Source organism: Paramormyrops kingsleyae, chromosome 15 (assembly GCF_048594095.1).
Source record: "Paramormyrops kingsleyae isolate MSU_618 chromosome 15, PKINGS_0.4, whole genome shotgun sequence".
In the NCBI taxonomy this organism is placed as follows: domain Eukaryota; kingdom Metazoa; phylum Chordata; class Actinopteri; order Osteoglossiformes; family Mormyridae; genus Paramormyrops; species Paramormyrops kingsleyae.
The window spans coordinates 4,975,638-5,000,061 of NC_132811.1; the positions used below are offsets into that span (position 1 = coordinate 4,975,638).

General features: G+C 44.8%; 1 protein-coding gene across 3 annotated transcripts; it reads left to right on the plus strand.

Moving 5' to 3' along the window:
- The first annotated feature begins 3,199 nt into the window (after positions 1 to 3,199).
- Positions 3,200 to 24,025, plus strand: tle5 (TLE family member 5, transcriptional modulator). Of its 3 annotated transcripts, none has more exons than XM_023843821.2 (7): positions 3,200 to 3,929; positions 15,875 to 15,963; positions 18,238 to 18,301; positions 19,042 to 19,086; positions 20,075 to 20,137; positions 20,633 to 20,707; positions 21,089 to 24,025. In XM_023843821.2, exons 1-7 carry the CDS (start codon positions 3,903 to 3,905, stop codon positions 21,314 to 21,316), a joined length of 591 nt encoding a protein of 196 aa, XP_023699589.1. In that variant the 5' UTR covers positions 3,200 to 3,902; the 3' UTR covers positions 21,317 to 24,025. The 3 variants fall into 3 exon arrangements, with proteins under 3 accessions (XP_023699589.1, XP_023699590.1, XP_072555708.1); XM_023843822.2 differs by having other exon boundaries at positions 21,092 to 24,025; XM_072699607.1 differs by lacking the exon at positions 3,200 to 3,929 and adding an exon at positions 4,635 to 4,889.
- Positions 24,026 to 24,424: the final 399 nt, after the last annotated feature.

Consider the following 24,424-nt stretch of genomic DNA (forward strand, 5'->3'; position numbering starts at 1 on the left):
TGTGGTGCCTTTATTCTCCCAGCTGGTTTTATATAGTCTTTGGTGTACAGAGTTGAAACTCATCCTCTGTGGTTATTCACAGCTGTGACGACGGATATGGAGATCAGAGGTCCTTTTCTGTACTGATTTTTGTATGTATAATTAAGCATATTCAGCTTAATCTGTGTACTATTGGATGATTAAATGGTTGTGAGCATTTATGTAACGTTTATCCTCATCTGAGGGCTGCATGACAGCTCAGTAAGTAGCACTGTTGCCTTCTCTAGGGTTTGGACCTGTTCTCTGCATTTGCAGTGTTGTGTGGAGTTCTTCTAGTACTCCAGTTTCCTCCTGCAATCCGAAAAACACACAGGTGAAATGGTGTCCGTCTTGTGCGCCACGTGATGGCCTGGTGTCCCCGACTTTGTGGTTCCTGACAGAGACTCCAACTTCATAACCCTGGATGTGTGTTTGGGAGACTGTTGGTAGGATGAACCCTGTCTGATCTTTGGTGGTAAGAAGATTAAAATCTCATTGTGTATGATCTAGTTGAGTAAGGTATAAAACTGTGTATGTCACACACAGCCAGCTAACCCACTGTCCAGGAGGTCATGGGATCTAATCTCAGAACTAGCATAGTATCATCGCTCTTGGGTACTTGAGCAGGGCGCTTTTAATCCCAGCTGCTCCAGGGATGCTGGCTGACCTCGTTCTCCTTATCTGCTATATATGCTGCACTTTCACAACAGATTCACCAGGCAACTTGAAAGTTGATCAAGCAGACTGGTGATGTATTTTCACAGAACACAACTACAGCATTTCTTGTTTTAAGGTTTTTCATAATCCTAGTTTAACAGTGAATGCTATCTAATGAGACATTTGTTAGATCAAAAGAAAGTTACCTAAATGTCTACATGACAACAGAAGAATTTTGTGAAGCTGGGTATTGGTGAAATGGCATACAGGCAGTCCTTGGGTTAAGTATTGTATTAAAAATTTGTGTTAAATTCAGCAAATAATGTTGACTGTCTTGTAAAAATGGTGCAGGTCAAGGTCTGGGATATATTACGGTAAGCTAACATTAAGTAACTAGTTGACGTGGTGAATGCAGTAGGAATGGACAGAGATTAATGTCCAAGTGACTTTAACAAGAGGCCAAATCATTATGGCCAGACAACTGGGTCAAAGCATCTCCAAAATGGCAAGGCTTGTGGGCTGTTCATGGTCAGCCGTGGTCCAAGGAGGGAAGAAGCACATACTGCCAAGGAGGCGTTAGGCAGCCAGGCCTTGTCGACACGGGATGTGAATAAAGGCTGTCGCGTCTGGTACAAACCGACGGAAGAGGTGCTGTAGCACAAATGGCAGATAATTTTGATGATGATCAGATGGATACTTTGTCAGAACTCACAGGGCACCGAGTCCTGCTGTATAAGGGGCTATTTAGCTGCATGCCAGTCAGTGTGTCCATGCCTATTCCGCCTACCATAAAAAATGTTTACAATGGGCATGCGAGTGTTGGAAATTGAGCTTGGAGCAATGAAAGAAGGTCGCCTAGTCTGATGAATCCCATTTCCTGTTGCATCATGTAGGCGGCTGGGTACGTGCCGAGCATCTGTGGGCTGATGGGCTGACAAGACTGATCCACAGCTACGTAGCCGCATACACAGCAGTACTCTGTGCACTGTGCCGTGGTACATTATTCCTGTGATCATGATCAACATTATCCAGCATTTCTGCCACAGAAGGCCTTCTGTTACTTTGTACCAAACAGGACAGCCTTCGTTCATATACCAAATCCTAGCCACTCAACACCTTGTCGGCAATTCATGGTTTTTCCCTCAGATCACTCTCAATGGGTATTCTCCATGGCTGGCCGATTGGTGTATATATTTCAAGTATGGTCAGATTTTCTGACCTTTTGATCTACCAAGAAGCTAACAACTCAGCATATAGCTATTATTACTTGCCTGGCAGAGGTGACGGCATGATCATAACGGGTGGTTCTCCCAGAGCCAGGCTCAGCCAATGTGCTATGACTGTGCTGACATATGTGAATTCCCCAAATACAGGAATCTGAAGTGAATAATTTCTGATGGTGGGGTACTGCATTCAGGCTCTCCCGATTAGATTTCTGGGGGTGGGTTGTACATCAGCAGGTTAGGAATCTGTTCCAGTATTCGGAAGGTCTTAATATTAAATATGTGGTTGGCAGAATAATCATATTGCTCTATGGCCCTTGGACAAAGCTCCTTACTCCTGTCTGCTCCAGGGATGCTAGATGCTAGCTGACCCTGCTAGCTGACCCCAAAACTTGCCGTTATCTTTTCATACTAGGGAGCAAGACAGGGTATGTGGAAGCTGTCCCATCTCCCCATAGAGATGAATAAAATTCCATTATTCTAATTCCCCATGGATGTGATTGCTAGATATAGTTTGTCTTTCACACCGATATAGGGCTGTGATTGTATTCCAAGAGTCCAACCAACATGGTGAACCTCAGGTTCCTGAATTGGGGCGAGAAAGGTTCCTTTTTTTAGTAGCATATCCCTCCCCATGTCTAACAAATGGATTTTGACAAGACAGAAGCACAGCTCTCTAGATGCTATACAGATATAATATCTGGGAGTGGTTTTATATGGTAATCCAAAAAGTATGAAGGAGATTACATTCAACAAAACACTTAATGAATGTGCCACCACTGAGCTCTCCTTTATTGGACTGTGAGTGTTGTCAATCCAAAGTGATGCACATTGTTTGAACAGAGCAGCCTGGATCAGCCTGAAGCATAACTAGTCATCTGATCCTTTGTTCTCGCACTGGTGCGCAGCTATACCGAGTGGCTGAGGATATGCATCTTCCAGGAATCAGCAAGGCTTTTCCCGTAGCAAATCTAACTTAGAAATACAGAACAAAGGAACAGGCACACAATGGTTCAGACATTAGTGATTAGCAATACCCTTTATGATGAGGTATCATCATTTAGTTTGTTTTCTAAGGTCCTTATATTTACTTTCAATAAAGGAACTTTCTACTCGTTTCTGAAGTAGCGCTCCTCAATCATATTAAATGTACAAATCAAGCTACCGCACAGTTTGAGTTTTAATATAATTCACAGAAGTGCAATGTACTCTAAAAGTCGAACGAGTTCGTTTTAAGTAGGTTATTTGGCATCTAAAATGGGTCTATGCATCGCCACCTCAATCCCACGTCACATGGAGAGTTAAAACCTCGACGCTGCCTGCATGTTGTACAGCGTTAAGACCAGAAAAGGGCTGGGAACGGCAGTGTGTTTAATTCTGGTGTTTGGATCTCAGCTATTCGGGACCCAACCCAAGAACATTAACTAGTAGATCCTGTCCATTTCTAATTTGTTTGTGCAAGCAGACATTCCTGGTGATATTGCGCAGGGTTTTATTTATTAGGGCTTCTGTCCTAGTAACGTGTAAGGAGCTACCCAAGACGGCTGCAAACACAGCGGTCCAAATCGTCAAGTTTTCTCCCAGAAGGCCAGAATCGGCCAATATTATTTTGTGAGGCGCTCTCGTTTATTGCAAAAAAAGTTCGCTCACTTTTTTTTCTATTTTGCAAAATCGGTGTTTGAATAAAGCGAAGCGAGCGGCGCGGAGAGGCGTGGGGGAAGCCCGCTAGCAGCCAGCCAGCCGTAACGCGGGCGTGGGAATGATGCCCTGATCCCCGGCGAGCTGCGGCAGGAATCCGGCGTGAGGGGCGGCGAAGAGGCACCGGTCGGCCGACGGCTGCGTCCTGATCCTGGTGCTAAAGCGGCAGAAATCCGGCAGCTTCATTCACCGAGCCGTACTCTCATTTTTTATGCGGCTGGCTACTCGAAACAGTTCATAGAAAACCAGAACTAAACGCCTTTCGCTTTTTCTTTGGGAAGGAATTAAACTCAAAAAGAGACTGACATGATGTTTCCACAATCCCGACACTCAGTAAGTGCGCGTCTGCTCGCTTTTCTCCTGGCTAACGTGGGCTGCTTCAACTTGCAGTGCTCTCCCATGTTATCATTCTCACGCACTTATTTAAAAATAAGCGTTTTTGTCTTTTATGCTTAAAATGGGCAGAGGTGCATCTCCGGCGGTGTGAAGCATTTAAAACAGCGGCGAGCCAGTAAACGCCCGTGTGGCCGCGGCTCCGACGATATGTCCTGACAGTCTGTGTGCTCCGCTGACATTTTTTTTCTTTCACCATTTGCTCGATAGCACAGCTAGCCAGCCCGGCTAGCGAGGGCCGGTGACCGTGCGCCGTGGCCCCGCTAGCAAAGCGCCGGCAGACCGCCTCCCTGCTCCCACCGCTGGCTGCTTACCTCATACGTCTATTTAGCCAGTTATCGAAATCTTTGCGAACTTCCCCATATATATAAATGTCAGGGTAACGTTTAAATGTTCGCCGTCCGCTGCTTGCACGTTATGTTTACAATTTCCCTAAATGTACAAAATGGCTGAATGTGACTCGCAGCAGCCCCGCTTCACGTTGCCCTACTGTCGTCCTGCAGATTAAGACGGATTAGCAAAGTTTCTCTGCAGCTAATAATCACGCATAAATGAAAATGAGTTACGACGGGGCACGTTTTTTTTTTTTTTTTTTTTTTTTACCACCCCCACTTTTTTTTTAAACTGAAATTAAACAGAATAATGAGGCTAATTGAGACGAAGTGACACTGTAATTAATGATCCGTAAATGTTAAAGGTTGTGCGCTAATGAGGATGACGCCTCGTTGTCCTCCGCTTTGCCTGCTTTGCTCGGTTTGTTATTAATGATCCTTCTCCGCCACGTTACTTTCCCATTTCTCAATACGCCATTAACCGAAACGTACCAATTTCCAGGTACTACTAGGTGAATAAGGACATATTTCTGAAGATCTGCTAATTGACTACGTGTCACAAGCGCAGGTTTTGCATTTAATTAATACGTTTTAATGTGCGTTCGAATTTTCTTTACAGCATAATATAACATAATATAGATCACCAGATTTGCTTACCAAGTTTTTGGGTTACTGTACGGTTGACATATTTCGTCGACCTACGTCTAATTTTCTTTATTTGTGTGACGTTATGTATGAATTACGTGAAACCTTCAGGGCTGCGTTATGTGCCTTTGTATGAGAGGAAAGATACTTGTCATGGAAAAAAACTGGGTGGAGGATGCTAAAATCATTTTATTATTGTAATAGCTAATACAATCTAAATTCCGAGGGGAATAATCCCGTATATTAATGTGCAATTTGTGTTAAATCTCTAATTATAAGTTTTAAGTTTTTTTCTCTCACTTTCTTTAATGTAGTTTCACGTATTTATCTCAGGTTTAATATTGTAAACATGACCTACATTTAAAAATAAATCTTAAGCTTTAAAAAAAAAAAATTACAGAAGTAATTCTAATTATCTGTCTGCGTTACTTACCGACGGGGATACATGCTGATAAATGCGTTGTTATGCGACTTTGTTGACGTCATTGTGCGAACATCGTAGAGTATTTACGCAAACCCAGATGGTACAGCCTACTAAACACCTAGGCTATATGGTGTAGCCTAAATAACGATAAAAAGTACAATACACTATAGTACATACATAAACCAGTAACATAGTTATCATTTATACCGCTGGCTGTGCGGTAGGTTTGTTTACACCAGCATCCTCACAAACACGTGTATAATTTCTTGCCTTAGGATATCACTAGGCAATATACATTTTTTTAGCTCCATTATAATCTTATGGGACCACTGTGATATGTTCCGTCTTTGACCAAAATGTCATTAGGTGGCTCGTGAATGTACTGAACATCTCACCATCATTTAAGGTATTTCTCCTTTGATATTTTAAGAACACATTAAACTGAACCCATTAACATAAAACCAGGAACACGATGGGTGTTGACTTATGAGCTAAATGAACTTCATTGTAGCTGGACAGGAATCTTGCAGGAATCCTAAAGATGGTTCCATTGATTTATTTAGCGTGATTAGCTGCCTTTGGTCCTTTAGGTGATTCTGTTTTGTTAGAAGCAGGGATCTCTGCTGTAGGCGCTGGTCCTGATCTCTCTCGTTCTGTGAAGTTAAGATCTGACAGTTTTGACAGCAGTGGGACACAAAGAGCATTGACACAAGGAATAGCTTGTGGCTTGCTTCCTACTGGAAGAGCATAGATAAATGCTTTTATGCAATGCATTAGCTTGTGATGTGTGACTCTTATAGCACCTAACTTGTGGTTTCCGTTTTACTGTTTGGTTTTCACATTACCGAGTCTTGGTCTTTTAATTTAAATTAGTCAAATTAAAAGAAGTTTCTTTTGCTGGTAACGGTACATACAGACATCCTACAGGCCCCAGAATTGTCATCCTGTACTCGGAGTATCCACTTAAGTAGCAAAATTTGTATCTAATGTGAAGAGTGAGGTGGCACTGAGTGCACTTGACAAAAGAGTGAGCTGTCTCGAGAACTCACTACTGATAATACTTCATATTCAGGCTGATGTGAAACTTGAAATAGTAGTAAATGAAATCCCCAGAAGCAATGGTAAGGATTTTAATTCCCAGTTCTGTCCTTGGTTCCATCACGAGCCAGCAGGCCTGCGTGTTAATGTGAGTGTTGGGTCTTGCATATGATCTCCTCCTTCTGCTTTTTCCGTACTATATGTGCTTCTGTCTCTTCCTTGAATGTGACCTATAGTCTGAGTGCAATTCTACTGCTCAGGAAAAGTGTTTAATCTTGTCAGAGAGAAACTTAGAGCTGGAAGTGAAGAACTCTACAGATTAGGTGTAATTATCTTGCTGCTTAAATTCACATACATCTAATACTACTTCAGTCCTGTCAGGAAGTAGTGCACATTTAAACATGCAGATGAGGCAGAATGATGTTAATTCAGGTTGTATATGAGAATTTTGTTTTCTTAACCAATCAAGCAGTTTCTTTGTCACTGTATCCCAAATGTAACTGGACTTAGACTTCAATTAATGGACATCTGATTAGTGGTAAAGCATGAAAAAGATCATCAGACAGCTATAATTTCATGCTAGTCATTAAGCATGGATATTTTCTGCCAGCATTTTTCTATTTTGTAGTTTAATCATTTCCCAGCTTTGCTGCTAAAAGACCCATTTTGAGGTTACACACGTTTTCTTTCACACTGGGTAGGTGGGTCATTGGACAGTGGTCAGCGACGTAGCCCCCAACTCCATGACTGAAACCCGCTGAGCAGTCATTCCGTTCTTCACAAAGTACACATTTAATCAGTTACTAGAGAGATTTGATCCAGACACTTGCAGCTCATGCACTTCATGCAGTCACATGCAAATCATGTCAAGGTAATGCTAAAAATAAACTTTCAAAAATGCTTTAAATTTGAACAGTTGTCTTGGGTTAATTGTCTGATTTGTGTATTGGTATGGTGACATTTAACTCCAGCAGTTTGGAATGTAGAAGGCTACTTAAAACAGAGAACCAAATCCTACAAGGCCGAACTTAATGTTCTAGATAGATAAAAAAAAAAAAAACTAGCTCAGAAAACGGTCTCTGTGATGTGGGAGATTCTGCACTGACATCCTTGCATTAATGCAAAGGAAACCGTAGGGTTTCTGTTATCCTGTAGAAATAGTGATTTACACATCCATAATTAAAATGTAGGATAACCTGAATGCTTTAATGCTACCAATGCTACAAATTTGCCCATTTAGATATTTGTGTCATTAAACAAAGGAATGCGCCCAAGCTCTTTGTGTTAATTCCAGTGTTTCATTGTTAGAACTTTTGAACAATCTGGGAAAACTCTTGCGGACTATAGTCTTGTGTTTATGACCATTTTGTCCATTTCAAATAATCAGTCTGTGACTTGGTCTTATGCAATGCCAATTAGCATTTTACCCATTCGCACAGCTATTTGTATCATGGGAGTAGCTCAGTGGCCTGTACTACGAAGCGGGGTTGCTTGTCTTATCGGGGTAACTTGTCGGATTTAAGGTACCACAGTTTAAATGGACTTAATATTCGTTCACTTACATTTTGCCCAGACTACCTTAAATCCGACAAGTTACCGCAATAAGCCAGTAACCCCGCTTCATAGTCCAGACCCCAGGTTAAGCACATGCAGGGTTGTATTCTATCAGTTGATACCCTTGACCACCACGCTCCCTACTGTTTCTTTTGCTGTAATGCAAGGCTGTCAGTGCAGAATCTCCCACATCACAGAGACCGTTTTCTGAGCTAGGATTTCATTCGGGTTCAATGTTCCTTTTATGAGCACATCTGCAGTATTATAGAGAGATGTAGCAATTCTGTATTCATCATTTCTTTCTTTAGGACAAGGTGGTGTAAGCGTGCATATATGCAGCACTTAACCAGCTCTCAAAGAACGAGAGGGAAGATCGGAGAGGCGTGTACTGGGGAGGTGATGTTCTGTCCACTTAAACAATAGGGCAAGCTTTAGTCTTTTGTCAGAACTCTCCATCTGGGGGTAGACCAGTTGCTGCCAGTTCTTCCATCCCCAGCTAACCCGTACTCTTCTGTTTGTTTGTTTTTTTCCTGCCATCACTGCCATCTTTGTCAGCGCCCGCACTCTACATGCCTTTTTTCAATATGCTCACGTGTGCACATACATTTCCCCGCACTCATTTGCATTTTACTGTAATTGCATTTTCCTCCCTCGCTCCTACGCATGCATGCAGTGCCTCTGCCAAAATGGCTCTTCTCCAGCTACAAGCACGAATCCACATGTGCTTCCAGACTTCTGGTATTTTCCCTAGTTGCTTCTGAGAGACAGTTGAAGTCAACGGGCTTCACACAAGCAGCGTGGCAGATGTCGAGGTCAGCAAGGACAAGGCCATTCAATAAGATCACAGTAGGGTCCCTGTGCAATGACCAGGCAAGACACCGAACGTGTTGCTGTAGTAGGACCTGCTGTGTGGACCGGGGCCGGTCACAGGTTACATTGATGGTATGCACACAAACAGCCTTGGGCACTCGTGTTTTGCAAGAGATTAGAAGATAGGCGAGTTGTATTTAGCAGAGCAAAGGTATTGATTACAGTAACAAACCAGCCAGTTGCCCTTTGTGTCACTGGCAATGCCAAGCAAGCTTCAGTTTGGATAAATAAAGCTGTTAAACCAGCTAAACTGTGAGAAGCCTCAGTATGTGGTTTTTCTACAGTATCATGTCACACATGTAGATGAGTACAGTTTTGAGTACTACTGAACTATTGGACATATAAATGATATTTAAGTTTGTGAGCAAACAATGGTGTTGTAATTAGTGGTGGTGTTTCTTATTTACCCTATTAGAAATTGTAAAGCCACAAAGTCAAGGTCATCAAGTGAAATCGACTATTTAATGCTCTAGGAAAACTCTTCTTGATCCTCCTCTATTAAGTTTGCTCATTCTCCAGAATGTTATGAAGTTACCGATAATTCTAGTTGAGATCCTGTTTGGATTTAGCCTCATCTTGTAACCTTTCAAGAACAAATGCCATGCAGCACTATGTAAAGTCACGTGACACAGGAAAGAACAAATACGTTTTGTATATTAAAATATCCTGCATGAGCTTGAAAGAAAATGTAGTTCTGTTTATGTGAAGTTAACTGTTTAGTTAAATGACTGTAAAGGTGTTCCCACAATAAGGGGGATGATAATAATGTATTTATGATAATATATATATAAAATAAAATAGTTCCTCAAGGCTCCATGCTGGGACCAATCGCCCTTACCCTTAAAATAGGTTCTTGGGGGGATTTCAGAGGCTGATCTCTCTTTAAATGATCTTCATTTGTTCTGTTCCTGGAATGAAATTGCTGGCATGTTTCACATTTAATATTATACAGATGGAAAAAAAAAATACAAATCTCGAATTTTCAGCAATTTCATGATTTGTATTTTGTAAAGAAAATTTGTTTTGCTTTGCTAGTTGACCAGCATCTGTTTTTTATCCATCAATTAATCAGTTATTAAAAATGTAGTCATAAAGAATAAAGTAAAAGTTTTCTAATAAAAATTACGTTTTGGTGACTTTTCTTGCGTGCCACCCAGTGTCCCCTGTGCATGTTTGACACTGTTGTTCATAAGCCGCCACTTATTGCTGTTCTTTTGATGGGTAAGTCCTCTAGCACCAAGGATACATAAATTAGTTTTTTTTTGTGTCACAGTTGCTGTCAGTGCCGTTTGTTGTAGTGCTGCCATCAAGGCTTTGTGAGTGTCTGTTGTATGGATGTGCAGCGAAAGTGTCGCTCAGTCCCTGCAGGGTGTGTGTGTGTGTGTGTGTGTGTGTGTGTGTGTGTGTGTTGCTGTGTAATTTGTCTGGGTTTTAACCTTTTTGTGGTGTACCCATTTCCAGCAAGACGTTTATGGTTAATCTCCGATCGAACACATCAATGGGATGTCTGTGGAAGAGAGAGCAGCTCTGTGTGTGTGTGTGTGTGTGTGTGTGTGTGTGTGTGACTACGTGTGTGTGTCTGTGTGTGTGTCTGTGTGTGTGTGTGTGTGTGTGTGACTACGTGTGTGTGACTACGTGTGTGTGACTACGTGTGTGTGACTACGTGTGTGTGACTGCCTGCGCGTGTGTCACTGTGTGCGTGTGTGTGCGTGTGTATGTGACCGCGTGCGTCTGTGTCTGTGTGTGTGTGCGTGTGTGTGACTGCGTGCGTCTGTGTCTCTGTGTGTGTGTGTGTGTGACTGCGTGCGTCTGTGTCTGTGTGTGTGTGCGTGTGTGTGACTGCGTGCGTCTGTGTCTCTGTGTGCGTGTGTGTGACTGCGTGCGTCTATGTCTGTGTGTGTGTGTGTGTGCGTGTGTGTCTGTGTGTGTGTGCGTGTGTGTGACTGCGTGCGTCTGTGTCTCTGTGTGTGTGTATGTGACCGCGTGCGTCTGTGTCTGTGTGTGTGTGCGTGTGTGTGACTGCGTGCGTCTGTGTCTCTGTGTGCGTGTGTGTGACTGCGTGCGTCTATGTCTGTGTGTGTGTGTGTGTGTGTGTGCGTGTGTGTGTGCGTGTGTGTGACTGCGTGCGTCTGTCTGTGTGTGTGTGTGTGTGTGTGTGTGTGTGTGTGACTGCATGTGTGTGTGTGTGTGTGTGTGTGTGTGTGTGTGTGTGTGTACGCACCAGGGAAGCAGCACCCTGAGGACAGCACAGCGCTGTAACAAAGTGGCTCAGTAGGGGGCTCCCTGATTCGCCAGCCCCTGGATACGCCTGGGGGGAGGAGGCACTGCGGAGATCTGACAGTGAAATTACATCGCAGCTGTCCTGTATCTCAGGGATGGGGGGGGGGAGCAGGGAGGGACCCTGAAGTGAAACTGGGAGTGTCTCATCACATAAGTCATTTGAAATTTAAAAGCCTCATTGTGATCCTCCAGAGCTGTCTACTGTTATTGGTGATAAAGATTTTCTTCTTTTTTTTTGGGTGGGGGAATTTAGCCTTTACCTTCTCCTCACACATAGATAAAGGGATTCCTGTTATTTGTTTTTTTTATTCCTTGGGTCTAGATGATCTGTGAAAATTGTGAAGCTATTTAAAATATCAGCATTTGCCTGCACTGTAGATGGTAAGGCTTGTGTCCAGCTTGCACGTCTCTTTCACGGCTGTTTGTAAGGCCGCCCTGCAGCGATCGCATCCTTCTCCTTGATAACAGGGTCTCTTAAGTCATGAAGCAAAACCTACTTTAACTGATGAATGAAAGATTGCTCTTCGTGTACAAATGACTGTTTTTGATTAGCGTGACTGTTGTTAGCCTCTTGGACAGGTATCTGGCTCCTGGCCTCACGCAACCCTGGACACGATAAGTAGTTATACAGTGGATCTCCGTTTTACTATGGAAAGATATTTTAGTATGTTCTTGAGCTGTGCTATTACAGTTCGGATGGTTATCCTTGTTATGTTGGTAGTCGAACTATTCAAATGGATTTTAATACTCATCATTATTTGTTGGATTGCTGATGGATCTGAATGGACAAGCTTTTTGAGGGTTGCCGGATGCATGCCGATTGGCCGGGTGCTTGGGTCAGGGCGGGACCAAAGGCCCGACAGGACGAGCTCCATTGGCTGTGTTGCGAAGGCCCAGTGTCGCCCAGCCAATACACAGGTGTTCTGACCTGTATGTCTTTCCAGGGCCAGATGGCCTCTGGCCAGGATGGTGGCAGAAACTTCATATTTTTGTAGGCTGGGGAATTTGCTGACTGATAGGACAGGAGAGGGTTATGTCTGCAGGAGGACCTGGGTGAGGACACTGTGTTCTGTGTAGACCAATGACAGACAGTGTAGGAATTACAGATCTACCAATTCTGCTTTTACATAGGGCTGGCTGACAAAGCGACAGTGATGCTTATCACAGTATCATTTCCCTTGATTTCAGTATAGCAAGTGCTGCTTCGAAATTCAGTATAACTTAAGGTCCAGCTTGCAGAATGCAGTAGGGCAGGCAGGCAGACGAAAGACAACAGTCAGGACAGCAGATCAACTAACTGGGAGAGCAGGTTAGTCCAAGGCAAGCCACCCAATAAGGGTAATCCAGTGAGATCCAAAGCGAAATTCCGCAGTATTAATCCACAGGAAATGCAAGTGTAGGCGTGTTGTCGACTAATAAAACCTGTTCAGCTTCTGCCTAAGATTTGTGAAATGTGACTGGCAAAATTAATCGTCTGATTTCTTCCACTTTCACTCAGGAGCGAAAATCAGCCTTTAAACTGGAAAGAAATAATGATTCGTGATAATTATCAATCTGAAAACATTTTTACTGTGATAACATCTTTGGCCATATTGGCCAGCCCTACTTGTACAACAGAATGATTTGTGGCTGTTTGACCCGGGTTCTCTTCTGTAAGGTGACTTTCCTATGAGTGTGTTTCTGTGCACTTAGGGGACCGTGTGACGGAAGCCGGTGATGTTCTCCTCCTGTGTGACATTAGCTCTCTGAAGATGTTAGCGTGGTGGTTAATGACCCACCTTGTGGTCACACCTTTTTTTTCCAAATATAATGTTTTGTATTTGTAATTAGTTTTCATAATTAAAGGACTCGGGCTTTACGCACGGTTGGTGTGGATGGAAAATTGTCATTTCACCCCCCCCCCAGAGTGTGCCGGGTAGCATTTTACACAATTATGAATTCTCTTCAGGCAGGTGTAGGTTAATCACATAATGCTTTAATTTCGGTTGAAAGCAGCACAGCAAGGGTTGGAACATAAGAACATAAGACAAACTTTTGTGTAGTACACTGTGTTCGTGTGTAATATCTTTGTGCACGTATGGATGCGTTTTATTGCCTTCGTCTGCTTGTCCCATTTGCGTGTACAGTGAACACGCCCTGAACACGGTTTTCTTCTGGTAACTGCATCATTCAGTGGATCCCAGTTTCACATGGTACTTTTTTTTTTTGTTCCCTCACAATATCCCACTGAGACGTGACCTGGATGCAGAAAGCGCCAGTAATAATGGAACCTCTGGGGTTTACGCTGGACAGCTGTTCTGGGTTTGGCCGTCAGCCCACAGTAGTAAGGTTGGATGTTGCTGAGAATTCGCTTTCTTTCACGCCCGGGAACGGCGTCCGCGCGGCACTGTGCGCCCCTGCCGCCGTCACGGGAGTCGGCCGGCATCTCCGGCACGCCCGCCCCCCCTGCGCTCTGGCTGATGTTTTTCTCCAAGACGCTCCATGAATGTCAATGTACTGCTGTCACACATGTGACGCATGTCCTGCAGATGAATGTTTTTCAAAGCGTGATGTTCCCTGCCACAGGAAAATCTGTTTGTAATAGCATTTTGGATACAGTGCATGGACAACAAAGGTTTTTGTTTAGGTCAAAATTGCCATTGACACGACCAGTATATCAGAATAGGGGTGTTTACATGACAGCAGTCATCCATATTTAAGCCCCTTCTGCTTAATTAGAGGACCTTGAAATTAATGCCAAACAGGTAGCAAGAGAAGTGAGATCTTTTATAACCGGTAATATAACAGGTAATATGGTCAAGTCTGTTCCGTTTTTTTTTCTTTCTTTTTTTTCTTTTAGCAGCGAAGTTTTGGATTCAGACAGCTCCAGACAGCCAGCTGTATTTCTCTAGAACCACAACTCTGCAAGATGTAGAGAATGCATTTTAATTGGCCCCAGTTGCACGCTTGAGTCACCCAGAGTATTATTTGATACACGAATAATTAGTCGAGTAATAGGATGGCACTATGAAACTGGCTTGCTGCTCTTACTGGGTCGCGCTGTTGGAGTCACCCGCGGGGGGCCGTCGCTTGCGGGGGGGGGGGGTCGTCGCTTGTGGGGCAGCCATCGCCGCAGCATCTTCTACCTAGGCCTGCTGGCTGATGAAACACCGCCTGAGGAGCCTCCATATGCTGCCATTTAGCTGTGCTTCTTAAACTGAGGCCCTTGGAGGATATCGGCCTTATGAAAAATGACCCATCGCTTTCGAAATGCTATGAAGCAGCTTAACCAGATGCAAAGTAACTGTGTTCACTGCACATCTGCAAAGGAGTGCAAGTTTCATCCTTAAGACTTTATCGTGAAAAGGAATTCCACCCAGAATTGTATATTAAAAAAAAAAGTTTATTTTATTCTCCTACAGTTTCCAAAGGAAATTGAATTCGATGTAATTTAAATGGAGAATTGTCCTATGATATCCATATAATTATCCACAAACTGACATCACTTCTGCTGGAAGTCTGGGGAGTGAAATTTGTGCTCTTCAGTTTAAATTGCTGATTTCAGTACCACAAGCATCTGCATATATTTATGGGTTTTGTAAGATAAATTGTTTGACGTGTTACAATCAACATTTCTGTAATGTTTAGTAGCCTGTGTTGGGTTGGCGCCCCACCCTGGGTGGTTCCCTGCCTTTTGCCCGTAGCCTCCGGGAAAGGACCAAGTTTTTGCTCCCACCGCAAGCCGGGAGGGTGTTTGGAGGGAGCAAAAACAGGGCTGACTGTGGCTTCCCAAGGACCAGACTGGGAATCGCTGTGCACTGAATGATGGACGTAAAGAGGGCAGCTGTACCGCTTTCCTGCTTAAACATAATTGGCCTTGTATGGAAATCTGCAGGCACTCTGAGATGATGCCCTGAATGCCTGAAACCTAATACAAACATGGTAAATACAGGCAGACCTTCACAATCCTGATCTAATCCCCTGTTGTTCATTTCTTCTGAAATGTTTATGCCTTATTAAATCAGTTGGGACACGCTGCCTCCAACGCAAGAAAAGACCAAAAATAATATTATCAGTAATGCGCTTTGAAGATGCATAGGTTTATGTTTTACTCCACCAGTTGCCCTGAAATTAAATAAGCTATTTGTGCTGCCGTGGCAACAGGAAGAAGTCAACCCTTTGTGCACATATGGTATTTGCGTTGTGTTGGACACATATTGGAATGACCAGTAAAAAGCGGGTGTGGTTAGCCTTCAACCTTACCAGGAATACAGCCCTGCTGCTGGTAAGGTCATAATCCCATAACTTTACTCCTCAAAGCCAGAGCATTTAAGTCATAACCAGCAGATCACGCAGTGGAGAAACAAGGGCTTGTAGAGAAACAAGGGCTTGACATTATTTTCAGTATTTAAGTGCCGTCCTTTCAGTTTGTCCACAAAAGTCTTGCTAAAGATAAAACTGTTGAACTGTGGTGTTTAATTCAAATCTGTGTAATACGGCAACATTCCTAAACAGTGTCCTTCAGATTCTTACTGAGCAGAAGTAATAAGGTATGTTTTTTAACAAAAGAAATTGTCTTGGCATGGTAAAGTATTCCTACGGGTAGTGCCCTTGTTAACTAGAGAATGTTTCTTTCTATTTTAATCTCTTGTTCGTATCTCACAGCTCTTTTTATTGCTTGTAAAATGATTCATGTTTTAATAAACACAAGCACTTTTAAATTTTTCATGTGTCTGATATGCCTCTCGCTTTATGTCGTACAGGCTTCATCGCAGCAGTTGAAATTCACAACATCGGACTCCTGTGATCGGATCAAGGATGAGTTCCAGTTCCTTCAAGCACAGTACCACAGGTGGGTGGTGAGTGAGCCCTGCCTTTCTGTGGAGTGCTGCTCTCTATGTGGCTTCTTCCTGGGCGCCGAAGCCAGGTGGGACTGATGAAACCATGAAACGCGCCTTGATGATCCTCGATTTACATGTTGTTACATTTATTATGGTGGTGTTGGTGGGCTTCAAACCACATGTGACCCTGACCAGGATATGCGATGGATGGATGGATGGATGTTGACTTGTTTCCTGTGTCTTCAGTGCATATAATAGGTTCAGTCAAAAACCAGAACCTTCAAATGGCACTATGTATATATATCCACCATGACCGCCTTATCTTAGGATTTTAGCCTTCATTGGAATTTAAATAACTAAAACGGACTCAGCGGTCTCCTCGTCATTCATCGCTGTTTCTTCAGAGAAGCATTTAATTGTTTCACTTTATCTGAAGTTGGGTCTTGCAGAGCTTTGCTGCCCCTTTATTACGGCGGTGCACGTGTGAACGGCGGGAGCGGTGTGTGCGGGAGCGGAGCGGGCGGGAGAGATTTTTCCTGCGGCACATGGGACCCGTCTTCCCGCCGTTCTCTGCCACTTCGCAGCTCGCTAAGGTTCCCCTTTGCGTTTAAGCTGCAGCGACCTGTCGAGGCCAACCATCATTACGAGGCCTGCTGGCGCGGTTCTGACACGGACCCGCAAAAGCCTGGCTCATAATTTAAGGATGTTTTCTCTTCCCCTCTTGGCCTCGCTGGCCTCTCACTCTCAGCAGCTGCTTCATGGTCTTATGAGAAGCCTACATCTAAACCCCCTTCAGTGAGCAGAAGATGCTCCTTTCTGCATCTTCTCCTCCTCCATTTTAATGTGGCCCATTCGGATGCTACCTCCAGCTGGTAGAATGAAATGCCTGAAACAGGACCTTGTACCAGCATTTTACTGTAGTAAATGGAAGGAATGGAATAACAAGAGCAAGTAAAAATATAGTGGAGGGACATTAGTGCTCGAAAGTCCGGGAGCCTGTTTCTGTGCCACGCAGTTGCGCCCCACGCTAGACACAGGTAATATTGCCGGAGCGGGCACAGGTTGGCATGGCAACAACAATGCATGCAGTCGGTGCTTCCAAAGCGAGGGAGCGATTATGAGGGGTCGGCAGACTGAGGGAACGTTCCGGGGCAGAGCTCAACCAGCACGCACACTTACGCTACAGCATCCTGCAGTATGTCCGACCGGGAAAATATTTGCTCAAGTTACGCTGATAGCCTACAGCTTATTTACCGGTAAGAGGATGGGAGACGTCTCAGGCCGGTCTTAAGTGCATCATTCATACATGAGTATAACTTCCATCCATCTTCCAGCTGCTTGCCGAGGAGAGGGCCTGCGGTTATTTATATTATTATGTTTATTGTGACCCTGTACAAGATAAGCAGCATGGAAGATGGATGAAAGGGTGCAATAATGTAAATAATAGAGAATTACAATATGTGCACATGAACAAACGCAGCCTTTCCAGTAGATCCACAGCCAGAATATTGAATATTAATGCCACCATTTTAGTGATAAATGGGAGAGTTCGCTGTGCATTGTTTCCTCTCCATTTGTTTTTAATAACCGCCTACTCGGGTAGGTCCACAGCGGGCTGGAGTCTCTGTGCGGGACCAGGCAGCGCGCCCAGGCTAAGGGCCGTCAGGGACATAAATGACCCGTTTGGACCTGGAGAAGTGTGAGCGGCAGAGGCGGAAGCAAGGCCGGACGTGGCCCGCCTGCGTAGGATGCGTTCGTGTGCTTTTGTTAAATGCAGTGTATATTCTTAAATGTCTATTGTCACCTTTGTCACCGTCATTAGAAAGCCAGAAAGAATGTTCAGTGACTTATCACCCTTCCTCCCCCCAGTCATTTCAGTTACTGCTCTCGTTCTGATTTTATGCAAAAGCACGGAATCTGGTCCTGGGTCTCCTTAATTTTTTTAAAGACAGAAATTGTTGTTAATTTTTTTTTTTTTTTTGAAAGGGTTGAGGTGAGGTTTTGCTGAGGTATACGGAACGCTTATCTGGACAGTTCTGTCAGTCGATAGACCTGGATTTCGAGATGACAGGCACCTGAGGATGTAAACATCGTTGTGTGATGCAGTGCGTGGGAGACGGGCAGGCAGGGAGGGCAGCGAATAGGCCCGCCCCTCTGCGGTGCCCCTCGCCCAGGGTCTGTCTCTGGCGGGATCGTAAGGCGCTTGGCGGATGAGACGTCCTTCAGTGCGGATTGGGCGCCTGGGGCCACATCTGACTGTGAATCTCTCCTCTCCTCACCTGCAGCTTAAAGCTGGAATGCGACAAGCTCGCCACTGAGAAGTCTGAGATGCAGCGCCATTACATAATGGTGGGTGTGAGGCGCCTGCTCCGGCGAGCTCTCTTTCTGGCTCCCTCTCCTCCCGTGTCTCCGTGCCTCTTTCCTCCTCCTGCTCCTCCTCCTGCGCCAGCCAGCCTCCTCTCTAATCTCATTGTCTCCGGTCGTGTTCATGCAGCCGCCTGACACTGCGCCTCTAATTGACCCGTCTGCAGGCTTAATCTCCCTTAATCTCAGCCACGTCGCACTTAAATCCATCAGACCCCCCCCCACAGGCCCCGCCCGCTGCCGCCCCTAATTGCCTATCGGGTTTGCACTCTGCCGGCTCGGAAATGGGGGCGGCCGTTTCTGGAGGCTGTAATTGCCTCGGGGACATGCCAATGCACTCCCACCCTGCGCCTCTTCTCTGGCTGTTTCTAACACCCCTCGTCCCACACACAGCGGCGGGGGGAGCCTGTTTTAGGAGACCCCGATCCGTGCATCAGAAAAATAGGAGAGATTTACAGCTGTGAGCAAAGTTTGTCTAAATTTCTGCATGGATGACTCCTAAAATGAGATCTAAACAATAATTATAATATTAATAAAACTCAATGATAATATTAACCAACACACAGCTGTGCAGATATAAGCTGCTATAGCGATTAGAGAACAGGGCTCGTTATGTTTGAAATCTGATTCCCTGCCCTTAACCATGTGTCCCTCATGTACTTCCAAGAATAATATCACAAATATGTATGAAACATGGAATAACCTATTGGAACTTATTCCTACAGTACTATGAAATGTCATACGGACTGAACATTGAGATGCACAAACAGGTAAGTCATTTTTAAGCTTGCATGTTTTCATGATGTCGGGGCAACAGTTAAGTCTCCAAGTGTGCTGATGTAATATCAGAATGAAGAGGTGTCGGTGTCGGACATGTCGGTTCGCTGTCAAGTGATAATTTGTGCCAGCAGCGTACAAGTGCCTGTTAGGCCAGTAGCAGTATAAACCTGTCCAGCAGAGGGCAGGAGACCTCCGGCTATGTCATGACAGGCTGGCGCCTGAGCCGACTGTCAGATACTGGGGGCCACAGCAAGGTACGCTGAGCGACATGTCCCCTGCGGGCTGCAGTCTGGCTTCTCGCTGCCGCAGCTGAGATGGCGAGCCTGTGCTGATTATCCATACTGCCCCCGTATCTGACATTTATGAAACACGGTGGGGGGGGAGGGGGGGCAGCCTATTGTGCAGAAGACAGGGTTGTGTCTTGGCACAGGGGAAAGAGAGAGAGAGAGAGAGAGAGAGAGGCAGCGGTGCAGGAAGGTGATTGCTGGTGGTTCAGCAATTTGCCGAATTCATACGTTTTACCCATAATCCTCTGCTGCAGCCGTTCACCCGCCAATCCCCATCCTTTCACGCCCCTTGTTTAAAAGTGGGCTTGTGCGACAGGAAGGCGCTGCAGTGCCATCTCTGCTCCTAACGACGGGTGGTTCATTACTGTGAGGGCTGCTCTCCTTGCTGCGTCTGACTGCATTTGCCCGTGTATTAGTGGGTAGCGTGGTGTTTAATTCAGTTGAATTCAATTTATTTTTCTATAACGCCTTTCATGGCAGAGTCATCCCAAGGCGCTTAACATTGATGTGTTGTGATACATGTGTAAGGGCAAGAGCTTGCAGCCTGAAGGTGGCTGGATCAGGGCCGAGGGGACACCGTCAACCCAAATGACTGCCTGGATATGTCTCCCTAGATAAAAGGCTGACTTGTCCCTTAGACAGTGGGTTAGCCGATCAGCTGAAATGTAATGTGCTGTCCTGTCTGGTGCAGGCGGAGATCGTGAAGAGACTGAACGCGATCTGTGCTCAGGTGCTTCCCTACCTGTCGCAAGAGGTAAGAGAGGCTGCAGAAGGCTCCACAGCCTGTGCTGTGTGTCGTGGCCTCTTGGGGGCAGCATTGCAATGAGTGTGTGTGTGTGTTTACATAGATCACATTTGAGGACCAAATTGTCCCCAAAGTGCAGTAAAACCTGAAATGTCCCTACTTTTGGGGACATCTTTTGAGGTCCCCATTTGGATAACCTCAGTTTTATAAAAATCTGTGAATGCATTCAAAAAAGTAAAAATGTCAAAAGTCTCATATTTAGTTTGGTTACTTATGGTTAGGGTTAGGGCTGGGTAGGGGCTAAGGTTGCCATGTTGGGATTAGGGTTTTTCCCATAGAAATGAATGGAGAGTCCCCACAAAAGTATAATTACAGACCCGTGTGTGTGGTTGTCAGTTAGCCGCTGATGTGAAATGCTTGCTTGCTGGCTCTTCACCGATTGTCCCTCCCCAACTCAGTCTGTGTGTATTCACATCCCCTCCCTCTGCTTCACCTCTGTCTCAGCATCAGCAGCAGGTACTGGGGGCCATCGAGAGAGCCAAGCAGGTCACTCCTCCGGAAATGAACTCCATCATCCGGGTACGCTACTCTGTCTCTCTCAAGCGGAGAGAGCTTCCTGGGGGGGGGGGGGGCATCCAGGCTGCAGCTGCAGTTCTGCTTGATTTTATTCGGCTCTTTATGCTGTTTTGTTGTTCTGGGTGCCGCTTCCTTTTCTGTGCGTACTGCTTAAAGCACGGCGGTTTGGCTCTACTGCGATAGTCCATCTCTGTACCTGGGGGGGGGTGATATTCCATCTGTATACCAGGGCGGTGATAGTTCATCTCTATTGCTGAGGTGGGGTGGGGGGATAGCCCATCTCTATTGGTTGCAGAGATAGTCCTTCTGTATTGCTGGGGGGGGGGGGCTTGGGTGTGTTCATGTTCCCTCCCCTCCTAAGTCGTGGCTTTGTGTCACCCGCAGCAGCAGCTCCAGGCCCACCAGCTCTCTCAGCTCCAGGGCCTGGCCCTCCCGATGACCCCCCTCCCGCTGGGCCTCAGCCAGCCCGGCCTGCCCCCTGTCACCTCCAGCTCTGGACTCTTCTCCCTCTCCAGCATCCTGGCCTCGCAGGCCCAGTTGGCTAAAGACGAGAAGGCCACCCGCGACGGGGCAGACGGCCACCGTGACGAAGACGGCGACAAGTCGGACTGATCCACAGCTGCCTGGCTTTGGGGGAGGGGGGGGGGCAGGGCTCTGCTCCCCCCCCCCCTCCTGCTCGCTGTCTCTCTGCTGCTGTCGTCTCCTGCTCACCTTTTCCTTTCTTTTAAATTTAATTTTTCCTTCAAATTTCATTTCTTGCTCGCATTTATACTTTTTTTTTCCGTTCAGCCGGCTACTCTGGGGACGCCCCCCCCCCCCGCCGCCGCCGCCAGCTGCATTAGCTTTGGCCTCCGCTGCTGGTTTTTAATTCTGATTGGCTGGCCTCCTCCCTGCACTTCCTTCCTGGTGCTGCTGTAGGCAGGACCTCCCTGCCTTAGCACATGTGGAGCCCATGCTTACAGCAGTAAGCCTAATAATGCATAATAATAAAGAATAGTGAATAAAACAGAAGGTTAATCACGCATCAGCCAATATTTTAAGAAAAGGGGTCAAATTAGCTTCATCTTTTAAAAGCTCCTGTATATTAGGTGTGTTCTTGGTTTAAGTGTTTTGGTTTGATCACAGCGCATTCAGGTACTCGCTCTCTTAACGTCTGCTTGTGACGTGAAGGAGAATCGGGCCTCCACTCCGGCTGTTTTGTAGGACACCCCTGACCCCCCGACCCGCTGGAGATTCAAATACAGAAGCTAACAAACCAGGGGGCTCAATTTGGCCGAGGCAGTTCAGTCGCCGACGTGCGTCTGATCAAAATATCCATAAGATGAAAAACACCTTTTAGCTGCATTTTACTGCCTCCTTTGTTTCTTTGTGTCGTTCCATCGTACTAAACTAACAAGAGACCCCAATGTTTTTACTTTAAAAGGATGGAAATTACTGTAGAGAGAGAGAGAGAGAGAAAGTTCAGCAGTGGTGTGAAAAATGACTGGATGCAACACTGTAAGTTTTGTCACAAAACAAGAAAAATCATAACACGTGATTATTTTTTTTGTATATATAAAGCACTTAAAGGTTTTCTTTCTGTTATGGAAATGGGGTGGGGGGTGAAGCACTTTGGCGCTGACCAAGGCAGAGGGGTTGTGGTGTCCTGGTAGGTGGGCATACTGCTATACTGTATAATTGTGTGTACGCACTTCTCCTCTGATTGATACACATTTCTCGCTATTTTGGTAAATCCATTTCTTACATGTGGGTGTGCACCACAGGCCTGCGTACTCACCGCTACGGCTCTGGGCTGGGGTATCAGTTTTCATCCCAACTTTGAAAAATCCTCTAACTTTCAGGAAAGGTTAATTTCCTGTCTAACTAGTTCTCCGTACATAAACATTCCACAAAATTCCACAACATGATTTTTTTTTAAACTGTCCCCAGTTACCATGGGAACATGCCTGAAAATACTGGATTTGTAGTAAAATGAAAGTCCATGTGATTTGCTTTATTTTATTGCAAGAATTGGCCTTATCTTGCCTTTCACTGAGTTTTGGTTTAATTCTTACAATCAGTTGAAGCATAGATTTGCCATTAGCTTTTTCTGTGTGTTTGGAGGATATTTGATATCTCATCCAGTCAACATGGACTGTAATTGCATGGTACTTTATATTTTCCATGTTAAGACTCATCATGGAAAGAAGATGGTACTAAGATCATGAGATGATTTACTACACGGAGGAAATAAGCACTATATTGCTTTGTGGTGCAAGATTTTCGTGAGACAGTATTCTTCATTCTTCAAAAAAATGATACTCTGTTCACAAGGACCCACAACGGGAGCGTTAATTTTTTTGTAGGACTGTAACAGCACCGGAACATATATATAAAACAATGACACGGACATTCCTTCTTCACTTCTGACATCCTGGTTCAAATTCCTTATAAGTATTCAGTATCTTAGGTGCAGTAATTTTGCATGTATTTAGAACTACAGAGAAATTGCCACGGTAAATGTTACGGTGACCTAGTTTTAAATTGGCCACTGTCTTATGTGTACATTTATTTGTGCGTGTATGAATGTGAACACGCTGTACCTGGTATGTGTGAGATTAGCCCGAATAATCAAACTAACTGCTAAGTTACCTTGGACAGGAATAACTGCATTCAGGTGTGGTCTCTGTGTAGAAGTGTAAGGCGGTGCCATTATTTAAATAGCAGAACACGAATCCCTACTAGAGTTGTGATTTACCTTTGTATTCTGAGTCGGTCGTGTCCCATCTGTGAGGTGTTAAAGTATTAAATGTATGAACTACAAAGAAAGCAGGACAATGTAAGACTCAGAGATATGAACGGTATCTACTGTACGTGTTGTGAAGAGGCATCTTATGTACTCAGATATACATATAAAGCAGAAGATTGTGTGCGTCCTGACAGCATCTGTAGTATCCGTTTTTATGAATGGATGTATTGTACTGCAGCATCACCGTGGTGCCGGAAAATGACGACGGCACCGAGGAGAACCTGCATTCTCTGCGTCCCTTTCTGGTTACCCCCACCCCCCCCATCCCCCCCCCCGCTTGCACATCCTCTCTTTTGATACCATTGCATAGATCTGCGTGAAGGCCATTCTCATTCTTTTTTAGTGATGTATGTAAGCTCTTTAACTCTGTACTTCTGCAAGTAATTATGTTTAGTGTTACAAAGACAACATGTCCATTTTAAAATGAGGTGTGGATACAACTTTTGAAACGGTTTGATAATGATTTAAGTGACTCGAAAGTTCTGCAGTAAGGAAATATTTATGGTGCCTTACAAATAAAACAGTGGAATCAACTTTTGCGTATGTGTGGTTTAAGGTCTCGAAATGTAGTGTTAAATGTGACAAAGTGGCATTTCTATTGCAGGATAAATTGGTGTGTGAAAGCTAAGAATTGGAGCTCATTTTGGAGATTTCCGTACTTTATACTGTTTGTTTTCCACAGATTCATTTTAAATCTTGAACACAAGTGAATGATGCTTGGGAAATTATTGGTGTCCAGATGTTTGACATCATGTTCCTGCTTGTGGCCTGTTTTTCACGGTCTTAACCTTGAAAGTATCGGCCATAGAACCTGGTGTGATCGTGTCACAGTCATTTCACACATTTATTTCATTCTCCACTTCTTCCATATTACATCAACAAATAAAAACAAATACACATCTAGATTGGCTTAAGCAGTTTGGAGACTAAGC

Coding starts and splice junctions, on each gene's coding strand:
- tle5 (XM_023843821.2), top strand. CDS start 3,903: ATGATGTTTCCACAATCCCGACACTCA. Junction 15,964..18,237: donor CTTCAAGCACAGTACCACAG/GTGGGTGGTGAG, acceptor CCTCACCTGCAG/CTTAAAGCTGGAATGCGACA. Junction 20,708..21,088: donor AAATGAACTCCATCATCCGG/GTACGCTACTCT, acceptor TGTCACCCGCAG/CAGCAGCTCCAGGCCCACCA.